The 17743-nt window shown below is 52.0% G+C and overlaps 6 protein-coding genes across 6 annotated transcripts; 2 read left to right on the top strand and 4 right to left on the bottom strand.

The window, feature by feature from the left end:
* Positions 1-55: 55 nt before the first annotated feature.
* On the top strand, positions 56-610 carry J4E90_009108 (uncharacterized protein; the record flags this gene model as incomplete). Its single annotated transcript, XM_051438629.1, has 3 exons — positions 56-132; positions 195-442; positions 531-610. The coding sequence occupies 3 exons, from the start codon at positions 56-58 to the stop codon at positions 608-610; spliced, it is 405 nt and encodes a 134-aa protein (XP_051287292.1).
* Positions 611-1784: 1174 nt separating this feature from the next.
* J4E90_009107 (uncharacterized protein) lies at positions 1785-3990 on the bottom strand (the record flags this gene model as incomplete). Its single annotated transcript, XM_051438628.1, has 6 exons — positions 1785-1931; positions 1985-2098; positions 2153-3208; positions 3263-3529; positions 3578-3837; positions 3897-3990. 6 exons carry the CDS (start codon positions 3988-3990, stop codon positions 1785-1787), a joined length of 1938 nt encoding a protein of 645 aa, XP_051287291.1.
* Positions 3991-4259: 269 nt separating this feature from the next.
* On the bottom strand, positions 4260-5387 carry J4E90_009106 (uncharacterized protein; the record flags this gene model as incomplete). Its single annotated transcript, XM_051438627.1, has 1 exon — positions 4260-5387. One exon carries the CDS (start codon positions 5385-5387, stop codon positions 4260-4262), a length of 1128 nt encoding a protein of 375 aa, XP_051287290.1.
* Positions 5388-6720: 1333 nt separating this feature from the next.
* On the bottom strand, positions 6721-7190 carry J4E90_009105 (uncharacterized protein; the record flags this gene model as incomplete). Its single annotated transcript, XM_051438626.1, has 2 exons — positions 6721-7013; positions 7070-7190. The coding sequence occupies 2 exons, from the start codon at positions 7188-7190 to the stop codon at positions 6721-6723; spliced, it is 414 nt and encodes a 137-aa protein (XP_051287289.1).
* Positions 7191-8543: 1353 nt separating this feature from the next.
* J4E90_009104 (uncharacterized protein) lies at positions 8544-10204 on the top strand (the record flags this gene model as incomplete). Its single annotated transcript, XM_051438625.1, has 2 exons — positions 8544-8712; positions 8769-10204. The coding sequence occupies 2 exons, from the start codon at positions 8544-8546 to the stop codon at positions 10202-10204; spliced, it is 1605 nt and encodes a 534-aa protein (XP_051287288.1).
* A 2866-nt stretch (positions 10205-13070) lies between these two features.
* Positions 13071-17681, bottom strand: J4E90_009103 (uncharacterized protein; the record flags this gene model as incomplete). The annotated part of the gene is made up of 1 exon (XM_051438624.1): positions 13071-17681. One exon carries the CDS (start codon positions 17679-17681, stop codon positions 13071-13073), a length of 4611 nt encoding a protein of 1536 aa, XP_051287287.1.
* Positions 17682-17743: the final 62 nt, after the last annotated feature.

Here is a 17743-nt window from a genome sequence, read left to right as displayed (position 1 = left end):
TATTGTACTTGTGACTCACGGCTAATTGTCGTGTTGCAGGTCGAATCCTTCCAACATGGCCGACTCTCAAGTTACTCTGCGCACGCGCAAGTTCATCCGCAACCCTCTCCTCGGACGTCGTCAGATGGTCGTGTAAGTGCAGGAAACACCGAGCACACAGTTGCGGGGGATTGAGTCTGACGGGAATACTACAGCGATGTCCTTCACCCCAACCGCGCAAACGTTTCCAAGGACGAACTCCGTGGCAAGCTCGGTGAGCTGTACAAGGCCAAGAAGGACGATGTCTCCGTATTCGGTTTCAAGACACACTTTGGTGGCGGCAAGAGCACCGGCTTCGCTCTTATCTATGACAGCGCCGAGGCCATGAAGAAATTCGAGCCCCGCTACAGGCTAGTACGCTACGGCATGGCCACCAAGGTCGAGAAGGCCAGCAGGCAGCAGCGTACGTCTTCCCTGCGTCTATGCATGGTGTCGCAATTATGGCGATGGATCTGCATGTCGATACATGACACATACTGACTGGACAACAGGCAAGCAGCGCAAGAACAGGATGAAGGAGTTCCGGGGCACAGCCAAGTCCAAGGGCGGTGCGAAGAAGGACAAGAAATAAGCGGGTGCACACTGATGATGACTACGAAGGTCATGGCTGGAGTCGAGTGGCGGTTTCTCTACAACTACTGGTTCGCCTGGTTCTTCCTCACGGTGGATACGGAGTTGCTTCTGCGGGCATCGGCATGTATATCTACGAGCGCCTGTAAAACTCTTGCGGATGGGAACGACAAGACGGATGGCGTTTGAGATCAATTGTCTGCTAACCATCAATGCATATCATGGACTTTACGATCCCCCAACTATTTTGCCACTCACCCGATTTCCACATGGTTTACCCCGGCCACTGCCAATCCTATGTGTCTACGAACGGATACAGATGACCTCTTTGAGACTATCAAACCTGTGTCATGACTTGCGGCCATGAGGAGATGACTTTACTCTATATTTTGCACAGTCACTAGCCACCAGTCAGACCGTTGTCCTCGCTGCCTGCGCATCACCCGTCCTGTTTGATCCAATCCTCGCAAACCAACCATGTTTATCCCTGGCCTTCCTCCACCCCTTACCCCTAATGCCTTCCGTACTCATGATCGCTGTCGCGTTTCCTTCCAAGTCCTCATCCCTGTCCTTTTCCAAACCCTCAAATCCATGAGCAGCATACTATCCAACGTTCGAAGCGACCTGTGTCCCTGAATCTCGTTGCCGAGTTCTCAATTGTTGAAGCCGTGTAGAAGAGCAAGAAGGCCTGATTGGGGGATCCGTGTACAAGTATGTTTTTGGCGATGTAACAGTAACAGAACACATTGACTAGAAGCAGGGTGTAAATGGTTAGCGTAACAAGGGGGAAGAGATCAAGGCTGCTGGAGCTCTCTTATGTAGAATTGCGTTGAGCTCTGTTTCACAGTATCGTCCATGGAGCTATCTTGCCGTATAAAACCACCCTGGCAGCTGGCATTCTCATGCTCAGACATCACTGTCCTTGTCATATGTGTAGAGTGATCTCAGAATGCTCTCCTATCAGCACGCTCAACGAGCGCATCTAAGGGAACATTTCCACAATAAGCTGGTGATTGAAGTTCGACGAAGCTACGTTGTAGTTCTGAGTAGTTGTACATGGTAAAGCAAACGACTGTTATTATACTTTGAATTACTACTCGCCATATTCAATACAGGTGCGCAATCGCTCAAAGGATGCATCGCCAGGTGTACACAGACAGACATGGCACGCGCCATCACTGCTCTCGGGCTTCAAAGTCCTCAGATCTCCTGGGGTATTCTTCTGAGGGCTGTGGCGCAATATTCTCAACTTCGGCTTTAGCTTCTTCCCAAGCCGCCTTGTTTCGTTTCGCCCAATCGATATGGCATTGAGCGAACTCCATCTGCAGTTGTTCTTAGCGGCTTTCAAGAGCACTAGGTAAAGACCGAGACATACCATGTAACGCCGTAAATCGTCCTCTTTTTCGCTCTGGAATCGTCGCAGGTCCTTCATCACACCCGCACTTGCGTCTTTGGTGTCTTTCTCGGCCACAGTCAGCGCTTGTTCGAGCTGCGTAATGGTCAGTATCTCCAAGTGTCTTCACAAATGACATATTAAGCCTACCTGTACCATACTATCCCGTGTCTTGCCGATCTGATCTCTTCGAGTCTTTTCAGGATCTACGTCTGCCATACCCCTGAAAGCATGTGTAATGGACCCAAACAGCTTGTTGGTGACGAAATTCCCACTTGCAGTCTTTTTGTGCGGGCTACTAGGCGGTGACTGATTATCAGGTGCGCCCTGTGCGCTGGATGGTGTGTCGCCATGTGTAGGTGGGAAGTCGGAATCAATCGACGCCCTATCCTCGTCCGATCTACGTGGTTGCTCCGCCTCGCCGATGCTTCGGTGTGAGCTGTTGGATGCAGCGCGACTTCGGGCAGGTTGATGGCCGACGCCACTCAGATGTTGTTCTAATCGTTTCGACTCTGCTTCACTGCGTTCGAGGGATTCGAGTAGATTGCGCTTCTTCTCAAGTTCATCCTTTGTCATGTCCTCCTGTATCCGCTTGAGCACTCGATATCTCAAGGTAGAACGTACGATGCCGGCAAATTGCGCGCTCTCACGCATAGGCTCCGAGAAGCCTGCGCTGAGAGACGAAGAGAGTTCAGTCGTCGCAATGTACGTAGAGTCGACGGCTTGTCCCGTCTTTTCAATGGCTGCAGCGAGAGACTGCGTCTGTTCAGATAGCGAAAAGGCATTGAATCGAGCGCCAAGATCTGCCATGTCCTCTCCCCAATTGCCCAGGTGCATGAGCAGTCGTCTGTTGACCTTCTCCATTGGTCCTTGCAGCAGGTGTTCTAGGTCTTTGGACGAGTTCTCGAAGCTAACAAAGTATGGATCCAACTCCTCTTCCGACATATTGCGCGTCTCAGGAGGGAAACGACCGAAAATGGCAGGACCCGGTGTCGTATGCGCGGCTGCTGAAGGTAGGGCTGCGTTGTTGGCTGGTGAGACAGGAGTACCCGAGCTAGATATGGTACCGCCCGACTTCAATTTTGCGGAAGACGAGGGGACTGGAAGGTAGCTGTGGGCTTGGGAAGGGTTCGCGGCATCGAGCGGAGGTGCTTTGAGGATCTGTTTGGGGATATTGGAAACAGGCGGGCTGTTGAGTACGTCTGCCTACAGAAGCAAGTCAGTTGAAGGGGTTGGTATCTACAAGAGAACGAAGCCTACCCAACTTGTGTAGGGATCGAGGAACCGCCAGAAGACGCCATCTTGTAGTATATCCTGCATCTTCCTACACCTGTTAAGGAAGACAGCCAGCATGCGCTTCCGCAGCTCTATTATGCCGGCATCCTCCTTCGCCTTTGTCGGCTTGGCGGCGTAGTCGGCCATGGTATGCTTCTCGGGGATGGGAGGTACGATGAGCGTGGGGTGAAGTCTGACCAGTTCGGCGCGCAGGGATGCAAATTCAGAGTATCGGCGCTTGACTTCGAGGCCCTGTCCATGTGTCAGCTGCGCGGCTCCCCAGCAGCCTGGCTAACATACACCGCAGTTGATGGTGTACTGGATGTAGTTCACACCGTCCTTGCCCGCGCTCGTGATCAAGACGAGTTGCTCGGGGTGCTCGTACAGCCATTGTTCCACGCGCGCATCGTACCCGCCCTTCTTAGGCGCCTTTGGGTCTGCGTGGTCTTGGTCCTGCTCGTTGTAGTCGACGTCGCTCATGTCGCGCTGAGAGACATACTCGGGCGATTCTTGTGCGGGCGACGACGCCTCCGAGGGCGGCGTCGCGGGGCGGTACGGCACTTGGTCATGTCAGCTAGTGATGCTGGCGGTTGCTTCAGACAGTAGGTAGAAGCCTTACGGGCAGCGGGCGACGCTAGCCCAGGAATATCGGACGTGTTGGAGTCATGGCGGGCAAAGGATCCATACGGATTGTTGTCCTCGTCGTCCCACATGTCGGTGGTGGTGGTGTAGTCGTCGCGCTCACTGGGCGGAACAATGGTAGCGCCTGTTGGTACAACGAGCAGAGTCAGGCAGCACCAAGCGTCGACGTTGAGATGTTTGCCTTGGACATGGTGAAGCTCCCACGCTCTCCCGGCAGTGGCAGTGACGTTGCGCGTGGTCCAAGCTTGTCGACCAGCCACACCTGCATGCACGACGCCCCGCCACGTCACGTTACACTTGGCCACACCCTCCAGCGCTTACTCACAGCTATGTCATGGAATTAACAGACAAACCCTTTGCTATCCGCAGCGCCGTGCTGCGTCTCATGCACTTCTTCACCTTCCCGTACGCCCGTGATAGTTCCTACATTCTCGTCGTCGAAGAAACCTTCGTTCGCTGCCAACGCTTCAAACCCCAGCTCTCCCCCTGCCCCTCGAGGCACCATTTTCACCGGCCAGATGAGGCACAAGCTGTAATAAACCAAGCCGCCCATGAAAAGAGATAGTAGAAAGCCAAGCTTGTACATATTCTTGCTAGCCTCGGCGACAGAATCAGCATCCAAAGACCCTGCGACGCCATGGACCGTGAAGGCAACCCCAGCTGTCCACGCAGCCAGCATGCGCATATTCCAGCCTTTGCAGTACGAGTACGGGCTTTCGGATGCAGTCGTGTACAATGAGGGAACATGCAAGTTACCCTTTCGAACGAGCCAGTAGTCGACAATCATGCACGCGCAGATCGGCATCAGAAATACAGTGTAACTTCCGAGGAACGTCAAGAACGCAGTCGCCGAGGCGATAATCTTCCATGGAACAAGTAAGGGTGCCAGAATCGCGCAGAGTACCTGGCCCCGCACAATGGTCAACCATCGAGGGAAGATTCCTGTAAGATCGGCACCAACGGGAAGCGAGTTGCTTCCTGCATTGGTGACAAGTACAGCGAGCATCATACCGAAAGACGCAAATACTATCCCTGCTCTAGCTCCAGCAGTCCAATATTGATCCAAGATGGCGTCGTAGAGATCCCATACGTTCCAATAGCTTTGGCCGAGGACTTGTGTAGCGGCTGCAGTCGTTGCGGTACTCAGGAACATGACCAGTACTTTACTGGTAAGAATACCGAAGCCCTGGCTCCATGTCACATCGCCGTAGGAATGTCCGTATCGCGCTATATCAGGCTGATTGATAAGCACTGGCGCCAGAGCGCCCATAACGGAATTGATGGCTTGTATCATGGGCCAGATCAGAGCTGAGCCCGAGAGCTGAGTCTGCTTGGTCGTGTACGTAAAACTTCCAATTTTGCCCCCATTGGCACTGATTACCCAAGCGAGCACCCCGAAGAGTGCAATCGTTGTATAGACAGCTTTGACAACAAAGAGGTGTCGAAGTACCGTGGGATGAATGAACATGACTGGTAGTTGCGCCTAAAGATGAGTTTATGAAGTCAGTATTTGTCTCACATACAGTTCGTACATGGATATCACTAACCTATTAATTTTAGCATACTCAGTCGGCCTTGGACTTGAACGAGAGAAAGGTGGACATTACCTACCATCCAAAACAAGAAGAAGCTCAGCAAATCTCTACTCGTGATCCCCGCACTCTCTGGGAGGCGGTTTGGTATATCATTGTAACCCTTTCCAAATATACCCCGCATGAACACCGACGTGATACGGCCTCCATAGTAGGTCTGCGTCGCAAAATAAATGATTGCAACCACAGCTCGTACGACGATATACAAACTCGCTCCCCTGACGCCAGCAGCTGCGCGGACATACACAGGGAAGCCAAGAAAGTACTTGACAGCGCCGCGACTATTGAGCACAACCAGAACGGTGAGAATGGCGGAGCCGATGATAGCAGCAATCATGCCGTGCCACCAGAGTAAACCGATTGAGACAAGAGATGCGCCGAGGTTGTACGAGGATGGGCTGAATGTCATGGTCAGATAGTATGCGAAGTAATGTTGCCAGCGCCATCTCCGATCTTCTGCATTGTGTTAACTTTTGGAGATGCTGAAAGATGCATTTCAAGGCTTACCAGGAGGACTGGGAAGGAGGTCTTTGTTATAACGTACTTCGCCTTGATCGCTGGTATCTTGCGCTATGACTTTGAGGGTTTTTGGAGAACTCAAAACATCCTTGCCTTGTTGCAGAAGGCGAGACATGACCGCGCAGGAATACTCACGCCTGAGCAAATACCAATTCGAGCCTCGGTTGTTCGGCGGGAGGTGATTGCCAGGCTATAAACATCTTGATCGCCTCTACAAATTGCGCATCTCGTCATTGCGGCAGACAAATATTCCTATCAGCCATCTATCTATGCAAGGTTTCGCAATGCTGGGAAAACGGCAGATCTTCGATGATAAGACGATAACGCGTCGGGAGGAAAGAAGCCGACGGGCAAAAAGATCAAGAATGAGGCTAGTGCGTTGACCTGTCCAAAAAGGTGATAGTGTACCTGAGTAAAGTCTCAACAGGTTTTCACGGGCACGGGCATATCCAGCGAATGCGACAGGTTCTCTGCATCTGGGATTTCGATTCTAGCGACTGCATGTGTCCTTTAAGACCATGCGGCGTCCCCACGACTAATTTGCCAGGTTGCCCAGGTGGCACGTGTAGTAAGAAATCGGCGCACCCAAATGCATGATCTGGGTACGTTTGGAGGGCTGTTATACCTTCTAGCCCATGATCCGCGTGGCCAAATAATCATTTCGATCCAGATCCATAGGTACGAAGAGATCTATGAACAACCAGTCTTCGACCCAGACTTATAGGGAAAAGTCTCGCGATAGTGTTTCGCAATGTCCCTGCGTGTCGCAACCCACACATGTTCCTTCCTTGAAATATAGTTCATGAAGTTTCTCAGACTCTCCGACCTTCCTGGCTTACCAGCTATTCTAGAATGCAAAGGGATGGTCATCATCTTACCACCTTCTCTGTATAAGCAGTCAAACGTATCCTTGAGATACTGCTCGTACACTGCACCTGCTGAGCTTACGAAACCAGGGAGCATGTGAAACTTTCCGTCGTTGCCTAAATCATGTTACTAGATTAAATCGGACATGTTGTCATGTAGAGATGCGGCTTACAATCGTAGTTGTACGGCATCATCAACAGGCCCTCTTTCTCCGATTCAGGCAGTTGCTTCTCCCAGGGAAGATCGATCCAATATGGCGAGTCTTCATTATAGACTTCTGATGTGTAGAGCATTTTGTGACCCATTTCTTTCCACATGATTGGGAGCAGGCTGGCTGTATTTGGCGTGCCTCTGCCGAAGTAGGCTCCTACCGGAAATTCGCCTGTATGCGCGTCAGTATTGAACAAGATGTTTGGCATCGGGTAGGGCGTACCAGTTGCCGCTTCCAAGGCTTTGCATGTCTTCTTAATATACGCCTTATCGTCTTCAAGTGAATAGTCCCATATGTCTAGCCATCTATACCCATGAGCCCCAATTTCATGGCCGTCTCTTACGCAAGCTTTTGCAAACGTGGGATTTCTCTCCATGGCCACTGCAATGGCCCACAGGGTCATGTTCCAGCCGAACTCCTTCATAAGGCGTAGTATCCGCCAAGCGCCGCACCTGCTACCATATTCGTAGTCTTGCTGCAGAGGTAGACGTACGAAGTCAGTGTATGTCCCAAATGCAGTTCGTACAGCCAGAACTTACCTCGCCGTTCAAATGGCGCTGTTCCCTGCCACCGCCCGAAGGGCCTTTCTCCCACAGGTAGGGTTCGCTAATGCCATCGCCATCCATGGGGTTTCTCTCGCCACCTTCTTCATAGTTAAGTACAAAGGAAACTGCTATGCGGGCGCCGTTTGGCCATCGTGCGTCATGACCATCTTCGCCAAAACCTATAATAGTGATCAGTATGAGGAGAACTGCAGATTGTGTGGTAGCGCACCTTCAAAGTCTCTGGGGAGTTGAAGAGACTCTTCGACGTGAACCATGACAGACAGATATTCGATATCACGGTCGCGAACACAATAGAAGAGGAAGAGTAAACGTAGATTCAACGCATGCTACCTGCGTAGGATTTTAGAGCGGTGTCAATACGTACAAGTCGCAAGGCTATCCACAGTTGAGCCAGCCAGGACCGACTCAACAATCTTTTGACTGCACGTCAAGTCCGTTCCTTTTCACCTGTCAATTTCTTATCAGCAGTTTCTTACCAATCACGACACAGAAAAGTTATCAGGTACAAGGCGCGCTGTTCGTTGTTTGCTGATCGGAAGTGACTCTCCCGACGATCGACCTCGGGAATAAGCGTTCCGCCTGCCCCGCTTTACTGTTATCTTTCCTTCGAGGCTTCCACTACACAATCTTGCAAGCATTCAGACGACTGAACATATCGGCAAGTACGTATCAGTGGCTGGTAGGCTACGAATGAACATTTGTCACAAGGTGTTAAAGTCATGGCAGATCAACAAGTGCCGCTGTGGGTCTGCACCAGGCCTGCCAGTATGAATAACCGAGTGCCCCTGGCAATTCAGTGTATGACGAACATGTAGCATCGGCAAACGATCGCGATCTAATTACTTGAAAGCGTTGCGGTTTCACCAGAGATGTCGGTTTTCTCGCTAGATACCAGCCATGACAACCCTGTCACGAAAGAAACTCTCGAGGCGCTATGCTCTCAGCTTGGGGTCAGCATCGATGAGAAAGAGAAACAGGACTATCGACGCTTACTTGCCGCATTTCACGATGCAAGCGAACTACTAATGGCTATGGACGGTAGGACATAGTGGTTCACGTCGCGAGTCATGACGGAAGCTGACATTGATGTATAGACTATGTCCCCCCAGTCGATGAGGAACGCTTTGCCAGAGAAGATGTTCATTTCCCGCAAGCATCTGAGAATTCTCATGGTGCATGGGCGTGGAAGTGCAGAATCGTTGACAAGGAAGCTAAGAGCGACGGTAAACTTTACGGCAAAACGTTCGCTTTGAAGGACAACATTGCCGTCAAGGGCGTACCAATGCTACTGGGTACGAACTTCGTCAAAGGCTATGTTCCGAATGTTGATGCAGCTGTCACTACACGAATCCTAGCAGCTGGCGGTGAAATCCTCGGAAAAGCAGTCTGTGAGAACTTGTGCCATTCTGCAACAAGCCACTCTTCGAGTACTGGAGTGGTGGAAAATCCATTCGCAAAAGGCTATAGCGCTGGAGGAAGCTCGAGCGGCTCAGCTGTTCTTGTGGCATTGGGCGAGGTCGATGGGTCAATTGGCGCAGATCAGGGTGGTAGTATCCGTGTGCCAGCCGCCAACTGTGGTATTGTTGGCCTAAAGCCTACCTTTGGCCTTGTGCCATACACCGGATGTGGAAGTAACGAGCCTACTAACGATCACATTGGTCCAATGACACGGACAGTATTGGAGAACGCTGTACTTCTCGAAGCTATTGCCGGAACGGACAATATTGACGATCGTTCTTTCGCTGCACCTCACCCATCCAAGATACCTATTTACAGTTCCATCAGGAATACTCCAATGCACAGACCCTTGGAAGGCAAGCAATTCGCTATAATTACTGAGTCGCTCTCTACACCAGCCTTGGATCCACGAGTGGTCCAAATCTTTCGCACCGCAGTCACCAAGTACGAAGACCTTGGTGCCACAGTCACCGAGATCTCGATACCGCTGCACTCAAAAGGAGCAGCGATATGGAATGGCATATCGAAAATCGGTGGATTTCTCGGGAAAACCACAGGCTCGTTCGGGCGTCGCGGACACCAGATGCTCGAGCTGAACTCATTGTTGCATCCCATGGGCCAGGACAACTGGAACGAAGCATATGCATCTACGAAGAACATCTACCTCAACGGTCTGTACGCTACACAAAAATTTCCCAACCTCCTCGCGAAAGCGACGAATCTATCAAGACAGCTTCGTGATGCTTACGACGCGGCTCTGGCACAGTACGATATATTGTTGACACCTACACTACCGTATGTAGCAACGAGTCATGCGAGCTTTGATGCAACACCACTCGAACAGATTGGAAAGCAGATCGGCTTGACTTCCAACACGGCGCCGTTCAATCAGAGTGGGCATCCAGTGTTGGCGATGCCGATTGGTATGTTGCCAGTCACGGAAGGCCCTGGAGTGGAAAAGGGAGTCGTTTTACCGGTTAGCATGCAGGTCATTGGAAAATGGTGGGATGAAGTGGGTGTTTATGAAGCGGCGTTCGCGTGGGAGAGGGCAAGTAGCTGGAGGGGTATGTGACGAACGAAGTTTTATGTAAGACCATAACGTCGCTCGCGCTCGAATTTAACGCTGAAAGGTGTTCAAGGTGATTTGTCACCGTGACAACACAACAACGTCTTCTTTGATCCTGTTCCCATGGTCTCTTCCGTCGCCGCTCACTTCAACCTCTCCACCTCCACCATCATGTCTCTCTTTTAATTGCACATCTTCTCCAACTTCATCTGGCCTCTGCAGACCTCTATCTTCAATGAAGAAGCACCCAAGTAAACATAATCCCATAAATGGTACATTCACGATGAAGACCGTCCGACTCGCTGTTGCGTACGCCTGCAGAATCTGCAGTATTTGCCGTGGGCTCAGGGAGTTGAAGTCGGTTGTGTCGTATGAAGAGAGCGATAATGAGCGGAATTCTGCTGACATTGCACTATGCAAAGAGTTTTGCAATGCAGCAGCGGAGATTGCAAGACCCACAGCACCGCCGAGACTGCGAATGAAGTTGCGGTTCGAGATGACGACTGCACGCTGGGCTTTAGTACAGTGGGCTTGTATTGCAACCAATGTGGGCTGAAAAACGGCACCAATCCCTAATCCCTGGACGACAAGTATGACAACCATAGCCCAAATTGGCGTGGAGAGATTGAACATGCATGTCAACCCTACGCCCAATGTCCAAAGGAAGAAGCCTAGCCAGATTACCTCGCCATAGCGTTCTCTACGGGATATGTATTGACCGGATAGGATGGAGGAAACCATCTGTGAGGCGGTCATAGGCAGCATTAGGGAGGCTGACATAAGAGGCGCGAGGAGGCGGGCGTTTTGGAAAAAGAGAGGTAGATAGTAGGTTTGCGAGTAGGCTACAACTCCGAAGAGGAAATTTTGGAGAAGCATGATGGAAACCGGGCCAGATTTGAAGAGAGATACTATTCGAATCAGAGATGGTCCACAGTTGGAGTATGTTCGGTTGCGGGATAAGTAAAACTCACGTGGCATCATGGGCAGTATGGCGACGCTGTGCTCGATGTAGACAAAAGCTGCGATGCAGCATCCTCCAATGGCCAGCATGGAGACAACCATTGGAGATGCCCAGGCAAAGTAATCGCCGCCACCTGCAATAGGAATGAGCAGCAGTATCAACCCTGCACTTCCGAAGAGGATGCCTCCATAGTCGATCCTTTTCAAAACCAATTTCATATCCGCTCTCGGTTGATCCTTAGGTGTAGGCAGCACCAGAAGACACAACACCCCACAAGCCGCCGAAATCGGGCTGACGAACCAGAAGAAGCCTCTCCAGGTACTATGTTGCACAAAAGCTGCGGCGATGAAAGGTCCAGTCATGTTGCCAAGTCCCACGCATGCGCCTATCAAGCCTTGCCATTTCCCGCGTTCTTTCAAGGTCACTATATCGGAGACGATCATGGCTGAGAGGGACGCTATACCGCCATTTGCCACACCTGATAGACCGCGGAAGACGTACAACATCGTGGCATCGCGCGAGAGGCCACAGAGAAGGTCGGAGACGGTGAGAAGCGCGAGGGCGGAAAGAAGAACGGATTTTCTACCTAGATTCATTATAAGTCATTTCCTGGTGGTTTACACAGGCTAGTGGACGTACCAAACAGGTCGCTCATCCTCCCATACAACACTTGAAAGATTGTATTCGCTATCAGAGCGCTTGTGCCAGCCCAACTGATGGTGTCTTCAGCATTAAGACCCCGCCCTATCGTGGGCAAGGCAACTCCGATACCAGTTTGGTCGACGAAGCAGATGAAATGCGATATCGCAAGGGCCGAAAATACAACGAGGAGCTTCTTTCGCTGAAGTAAATTGGATTGATCAAAGACGGCCGCTTCGGCCGCATGTTGGCGAGCCTCCATGGTGTGGGAGTAAAGAGATCTGACGGCGTTGCCCGAGGAATGTGTTGACGTTGATTCTGTTGCAAGACCTTTCGTATTGTTGTCTTGCCTCTCCGAGGAGACATTTGCAGGTTTCAGTCAGCACTGCCCTGAGAGAGGCGCTTGCTGTGAAGGCTTTTGTGCGCGTGAAGTGATCCAGTGCGAAGCTTGAAGAAAACATGGTTCATGCAACCCAATTGGGTCTCATACCGTAATCGCGATGCGAGATATCCGAACTTTGCTAGGCGCTTTGGGGATAGTCACGCGATCCCTTGGTCTTGGTTGGATGCACGGAGACGCTGTCAATCGAAGGGGCTTATTGTCATTACAGTTAGAAGTCGGGGAAAGGGGGTCAAGATCCATAAATTGCGATGTTGCTACTGGGCCAGTAAACCTCAACAATCAGGTCCTGCAGGTCCAACATACTCTTGTAGCGAATGCGACCATTCTGGGTACTTGGAGCAAATCACATGGTGATGAATCTCAAGATCGTTTCGATGTAATTTTGGTTTAGACCAGAAGATAGACCATGGCAACAGGAGCACGCTGGGGCTGAACAAGCAGTCGTATACATGGTTCTATCCTACACTAAGCACGAACTTCCAGATGCTCATGTCGCATCGCTAACGTAAAAAGATAGGAATTCCTCTGATAAAGATGGAAAGCATAAAGACCAGCGTGAGATCGCACTTTACTTTCCCATGTGTTGTGGTAAAAGCGAGTGACAGGCATGCACGAGGTATGAAAAGACAAAGCAGCCGGAAGGCGCCGCGAGCGCCCTGAGCAAAACTGTCCTTGGATAAGAAATCACCCATTTCTCAAAAACGCCGCTAAACGGGACCCTTAACTGACTCTTAGGAAAGAAGCCTACAAGGCTGAAGCTACGGTACAATGTAAAGAATCTAATCCGTATTGTGTGGTTGTAACTATACACATTGTACCCAGGTGTATTCGAAACAACCGAAAGAACTTTGAAAGAATAATTCACTACCTCAGCCACGAGCGCGGCCGCTGCGTCGGACAGTACCATTGGTGGCAGAAGTGGGTGAGGAGGTCGCAGCAGCGCCATTGACCTTGTCTTTGTTTGCTTTGGTTCTAGTCGTGCTCCTCGCGGACTTGGGCGGTGTGGCTTCTTTGATCAGATTGGCAGCTTTGCGTTTTTGGATGACTGGTAATGAATTAACGCCGTTCGTGTTAGCAGCACCCTTTCCGCGTGTTCTTTTTGCTGGCGCAGGTTCGGGCTCGGGCTCGGGCTCGGGCTCTGAAGACGATCCTGGGTCTGAAAGTTCAGAGTCTTCTGCTTTATCTCCGTGCTCTTTCTCAGCCGCTACTTCTGCGTCGTTCATAGCCACATCTACTTCCGCAGCAGGAGTAGATTTGTCTTCTTGTTCTGCATCCGATGCATCGCTCTCTTCTTCAGCTTCTTCTTCAGCTTCTTCTTGGATATCTTCAGCAACACCTCCTGCGCCTTCTTCATCGCTTGATACCTCAACATAGCTCTTGTGTGCAATGCTCCGTCGATCGCTCTTTCTTCGTGGTCCACTAGATGGCGGAACACCGCCCTCAACATCGCTCGCACCATCATCGTCACCAGCTCTCCTCTTCTTCTTCGGTGTCTTAACGGGTCGCTCAGTCTTGGCCTTCTTATTCTTGATAGATCGGTCGCCCTTGATCTTCTTACGTGGCTTCTCCATACCATCTGAGGCCTTACGCTTCTTGCTTCGAATAGCTTTTCGCACGAGTACATCAAGTTCGTCGACGAGGTCTTCCCCAATCCATGTCTTCTTGGCAATCTCTTGCGCCCGATCGTGACTCTCAAGAGGCCGGAAGATACCGGAGGGTAATTTCGTTTTCCCTGGCCATGATTGCATTGTCCAGTTGTTCTGCTCTTCCCACGAACGAATCAGAGCCTGCGCTAGATCTGACAAGATGTAAAGATTCTCATCAGCCTGGCGTGATGGTGCAATGCCGTCTGCTACGCCCTTGACGCGTTGAGCGACATGAAAGATAAGCGACAGGTTCTCCTCAGTTGCGATACATTTGAGGTAATACAAGATGTACTCTGCCATAAGCTTTAGTGTCTCGTCTTCTGTGTCGAAGTCGGGGTGGTGAGCAAGCAAGCTCAATAACCGAGCGAATACGGTCTCCAATATTGTCTCCTTTCGTGCAGAAAAAGCAGCGCGGCGTGCTCGAATCCAGGTCATGGTGCTGTTCTTGATGGTCTTTTCAGGCTCATGTGCGAGGAAGAAGAGGATGGTATAGAATCGTGGCGGCAACCGGCCCTGACCAAGATATTTCATCAACTTGTTAGCAAAGCTCTGACGCACCTGCGCACAAGGGTCATGTGTAATGAGAGCGAGTTGAACAAAGTCAGCGGGGCTCAAGAAAGCATCTAGGCGCTTGTTGCATGAGAGTTTGAGTAAGGAATTGGCTGCAAGAAGCCGCTGGCGCGATTTGTGTCCTGCTGGGGTGTTGCCATCCGCCGAGCCTTCCCCGCTGTCTTTCACGTAGCGGTTCAGTAGCCTATACGTGTCTTCTGCAGCATCGTTGAAGTTGGCATCAGACGGCAAGGAGCGTAGCCGGTTCACTAGAATCTTGATCGCCCACGACCTGCCTTGGATTTCGTCATCCGGTATATCCATCCACTCGATATCTGCGTCGGCTAGCATCACATGTGGTTTCTGGAGAACCTCCTTGATAGCAATCTCAACGATGGCATCCATATCATCTTCGCAATCTTGCTGCGCTAGTAATACTAGTTGACTCAGCGCAGCTAATTTGCTAAGCCAGTGAGCCCCAGCGTACTGGAAGCCTTTGATGCTCTTCGTGAGAATTTCCTTCGCATGCATCTCCTTCTTGTCATCACTGTTCATAATGATGGTGATTGCATGCTTTGCCGCTTGCGGAGGTGTACCGTAGAAGGCAAAGTTGAGAAAGCTTTGTACCAACTTTAGGCTGTCCTTTCCGTTCATTGGTATGTCCGTGGGGAACTTCTGTGCAAATGCAGCACAGGCTTTGAGATCGTCTACTGCACCAGGAGGGTTGGGTTTCGTTGCTGTAGGTGCCTCACTTTCAAGTGTTTTACAGAGATCCTTTACGTGGGTGGAGAAAACCTTGGGGTGTTTCGTGGAGATTTCTTTCAGCAACTCGTGAGCAGTGGCACCAAGGCCCTTGTCGTTGGTGCGAGTATACTCGATGACAGCTGGTACATGGCTTTTGTTGTAGCACAGTAGGCTAACGCGGTAGAGAAGTGGTGTCAAGGTATCGAGCACTGAAGAGCCTGGCCCCTCCTCAATCCTCTTTCTTAGCTCCTTGATGGACCTAACAACCCGGCGGTAGTCACTCGCTGGATCCACGCAGAACCGGATGAGAGCATAGGTACGGCGATCGTGGGCTTTGGCAAATTTCCATAAATCGTCCCTAACGCGGGTTGGATCGGGAAGTGTCTTCGCGTAGTAGGTGATGAGGCCCTCCAGATTTGTCTTGACATCCTTCTCACCCTTTTCTGTGACGCCACCATTGTAGTCTTCGCATAGTTTTAGAAAGTGCTCCATGTACCTAGCACCGGGACCCTGGTTCCCTTGTTTCGCGAAAAAGACCTTCTTGGCTTTCGCCTCCAGCCCGTTGACGAGTACGAGCAGTCTTTCGGTTCGCATCTTATCCAGGCCTGCTTCTGTGTAACCCGGGTCGTTGTTTGTCTGGCTGTCTTTTCCGGTTTGGGAGTTCCCAGCTGGCGGTGCTTTTGCTTTCACGGGTGGATAAGCAAGCGGAAGCAGCGAGTCGTATAGCGCGAGATCGACCTGCACGTTGATTTCGAGGTCGTTCACGTAGCAAGCTTCGAGAATACGGGATGGAATTGGGCCGAGCAGAGCCTTGATGCTGTCATCGCCCTCAGCGATGGCACCAGCAGCTACACCCCATATCTTGCCGAGGAGTCTCATAGACTCGGAATGGATGACGTTTTTCTTGTCCTTTACGCGATCGGCAAGATTGGAGAGAATGGACCCTGCTTCCGCCATACTGCCGTTGCTACCGAGCTTGCGAACGATGTCGATGAAGTCAAAGTGCGCAATCGCTTTGACGGCGGCTAGACGCACCTTCTCGTCGCTATCAATCAAGCATTCACTAAAGTACTTGAGCAGCTTCTGTTCTTCTTCGAGATCGAGACCAATACCACCCGCGGATGTCATCAATATGCGACCGATTCCGGTGGTCCAAGCGGCGCGTATGATGGCAGACTTGTCGTTCTTACGCTGGAGGAAAGAATGATAGGCCACAGGGTATTGCGTGGGGAACGAGTTGATGGAGACTGGCGTGGTGAGATAGTCGAAGGGTCGCGCCGAGTCTGCGCGCGACAGGCTCTGTGAAGGATAGGCCACTGGGTCCATGTCGGGCAGAGGAGGTGGGCCAGCTGCACCAATGCCTGATATCATGTCGCCGAATGTTTCGGTAGCAAGCTGACGGAGCTGCACATTCTCCGTGGCGAGCTCGTCCTGTAGATGCGGGACGATCTCCTGAAGCACGCCAGGACAGCATTTCCATAGCTCGCGCAATAGCCGGTGTGCTTTATGTGCCTCATTGATATCGTCCTCTGAGGGGCCGCGACGAAGGTCGTCGGCACCTTGGTCCTTGGAGTGGGGCTTGTATGTGCTCCCCGAGTTGGTGAAGTCGACAATGACTGAGCTGAAATAGTTGCCGATGAGGCGAGCCATCTTCTCTGGGAAAGCGTTGCAGACATTCTTAGCCATGTTGTAGGCGGGCGGTGCCTCTTTGCGCCGCAGCGTTGATTGCTTGGCGTCGATGTGCAGGCTCTTGTTGGCCCTGGCTGAGGCGGCAAGGGTGAAGGGATCGGCCCAGAGAAACTGGGCGACGACAACGTCGACCACGTCGTGCGTGACTGCCGGGGCCTCGTCTATGATGGTGGAGAGGATCTCGGTCATGTTGTGCTCGACGTTCTTGCTCAGCTCTTGGCCGCTGGACGAGGCAGACAGGACGTCGAAGCAGGTGGTGAAGAGGGCGGCGGTGAGGTGATGGGAGCCCGGGATCTCGTTGATGAGGAGGATGCTCTTCCATTCGGCGAGCGAGCGGAGGATGTACATGTGCTGGCTGTTGTAGGGGTGCGCGGGCTCGGCGAGGAGCGGCAGCAGCTTGAGGATGATGACGGAGAAGATGTCCTTGAGCTTCGAGGCCGGGTAGGGCGCATCGGGCGCAAACAGCTTCAGCATGTCGACGATGCAGCACAGGGTCCACGCGCGGACGCCGTTGTCCTTGTGCTGCACGAGACTGTGGTGGGCCAGCGACTCGGCGACGGGCATGAGCGAGTCGCGGTGTGCCTCTTCCTGGTCTATGGTGCGCAGTTCGTCGAGCAGCGCCTTGAGTCGCGTCAACAGGTCGTTGACGCCAATCTGTTTGCCGGGCCGGCCAACAAGCGGTTGCTTGAACGTGAGCTTCTTCAGGCCCTCGCGTGCCTCGTCGCCGCGTTCCAGCTCCAGCTCTTGCTCCTGCTCCTGCTCCTGCTCTTGCTCCTGCTCCTGCTCCTGCTCCTGCTCGTCTTGCACCGCCTCGGGCGCGGCGGCCGCGCTGCGCCTACTGCGCGGTGCCATGTCGCGTGGCTGCGCGTGGGCAGCGGCGTGCAGAGACGAGGTAGTGTGTGTCGGCTGTGGCT

This window comes from Alternaria incomplexa, assembly GCF_024043165.1.
Source record: "Alternaria incomplexa strain BMP 0042 chromosome Unknown scaffold_15, whole genome shotgun sequence".
Classification (NCBI taxonomy): Eukaryota; Fungi; Ascomycota; class Dothideomycetes; order Pleosporales; family Pleosporaceae; genus Alternaria; species Alternaria incomplexa.
Note: the sequence above shows the minus strand (reverse complement) of the source record. Positions and strands in the feature narration are given on the sequence as shown.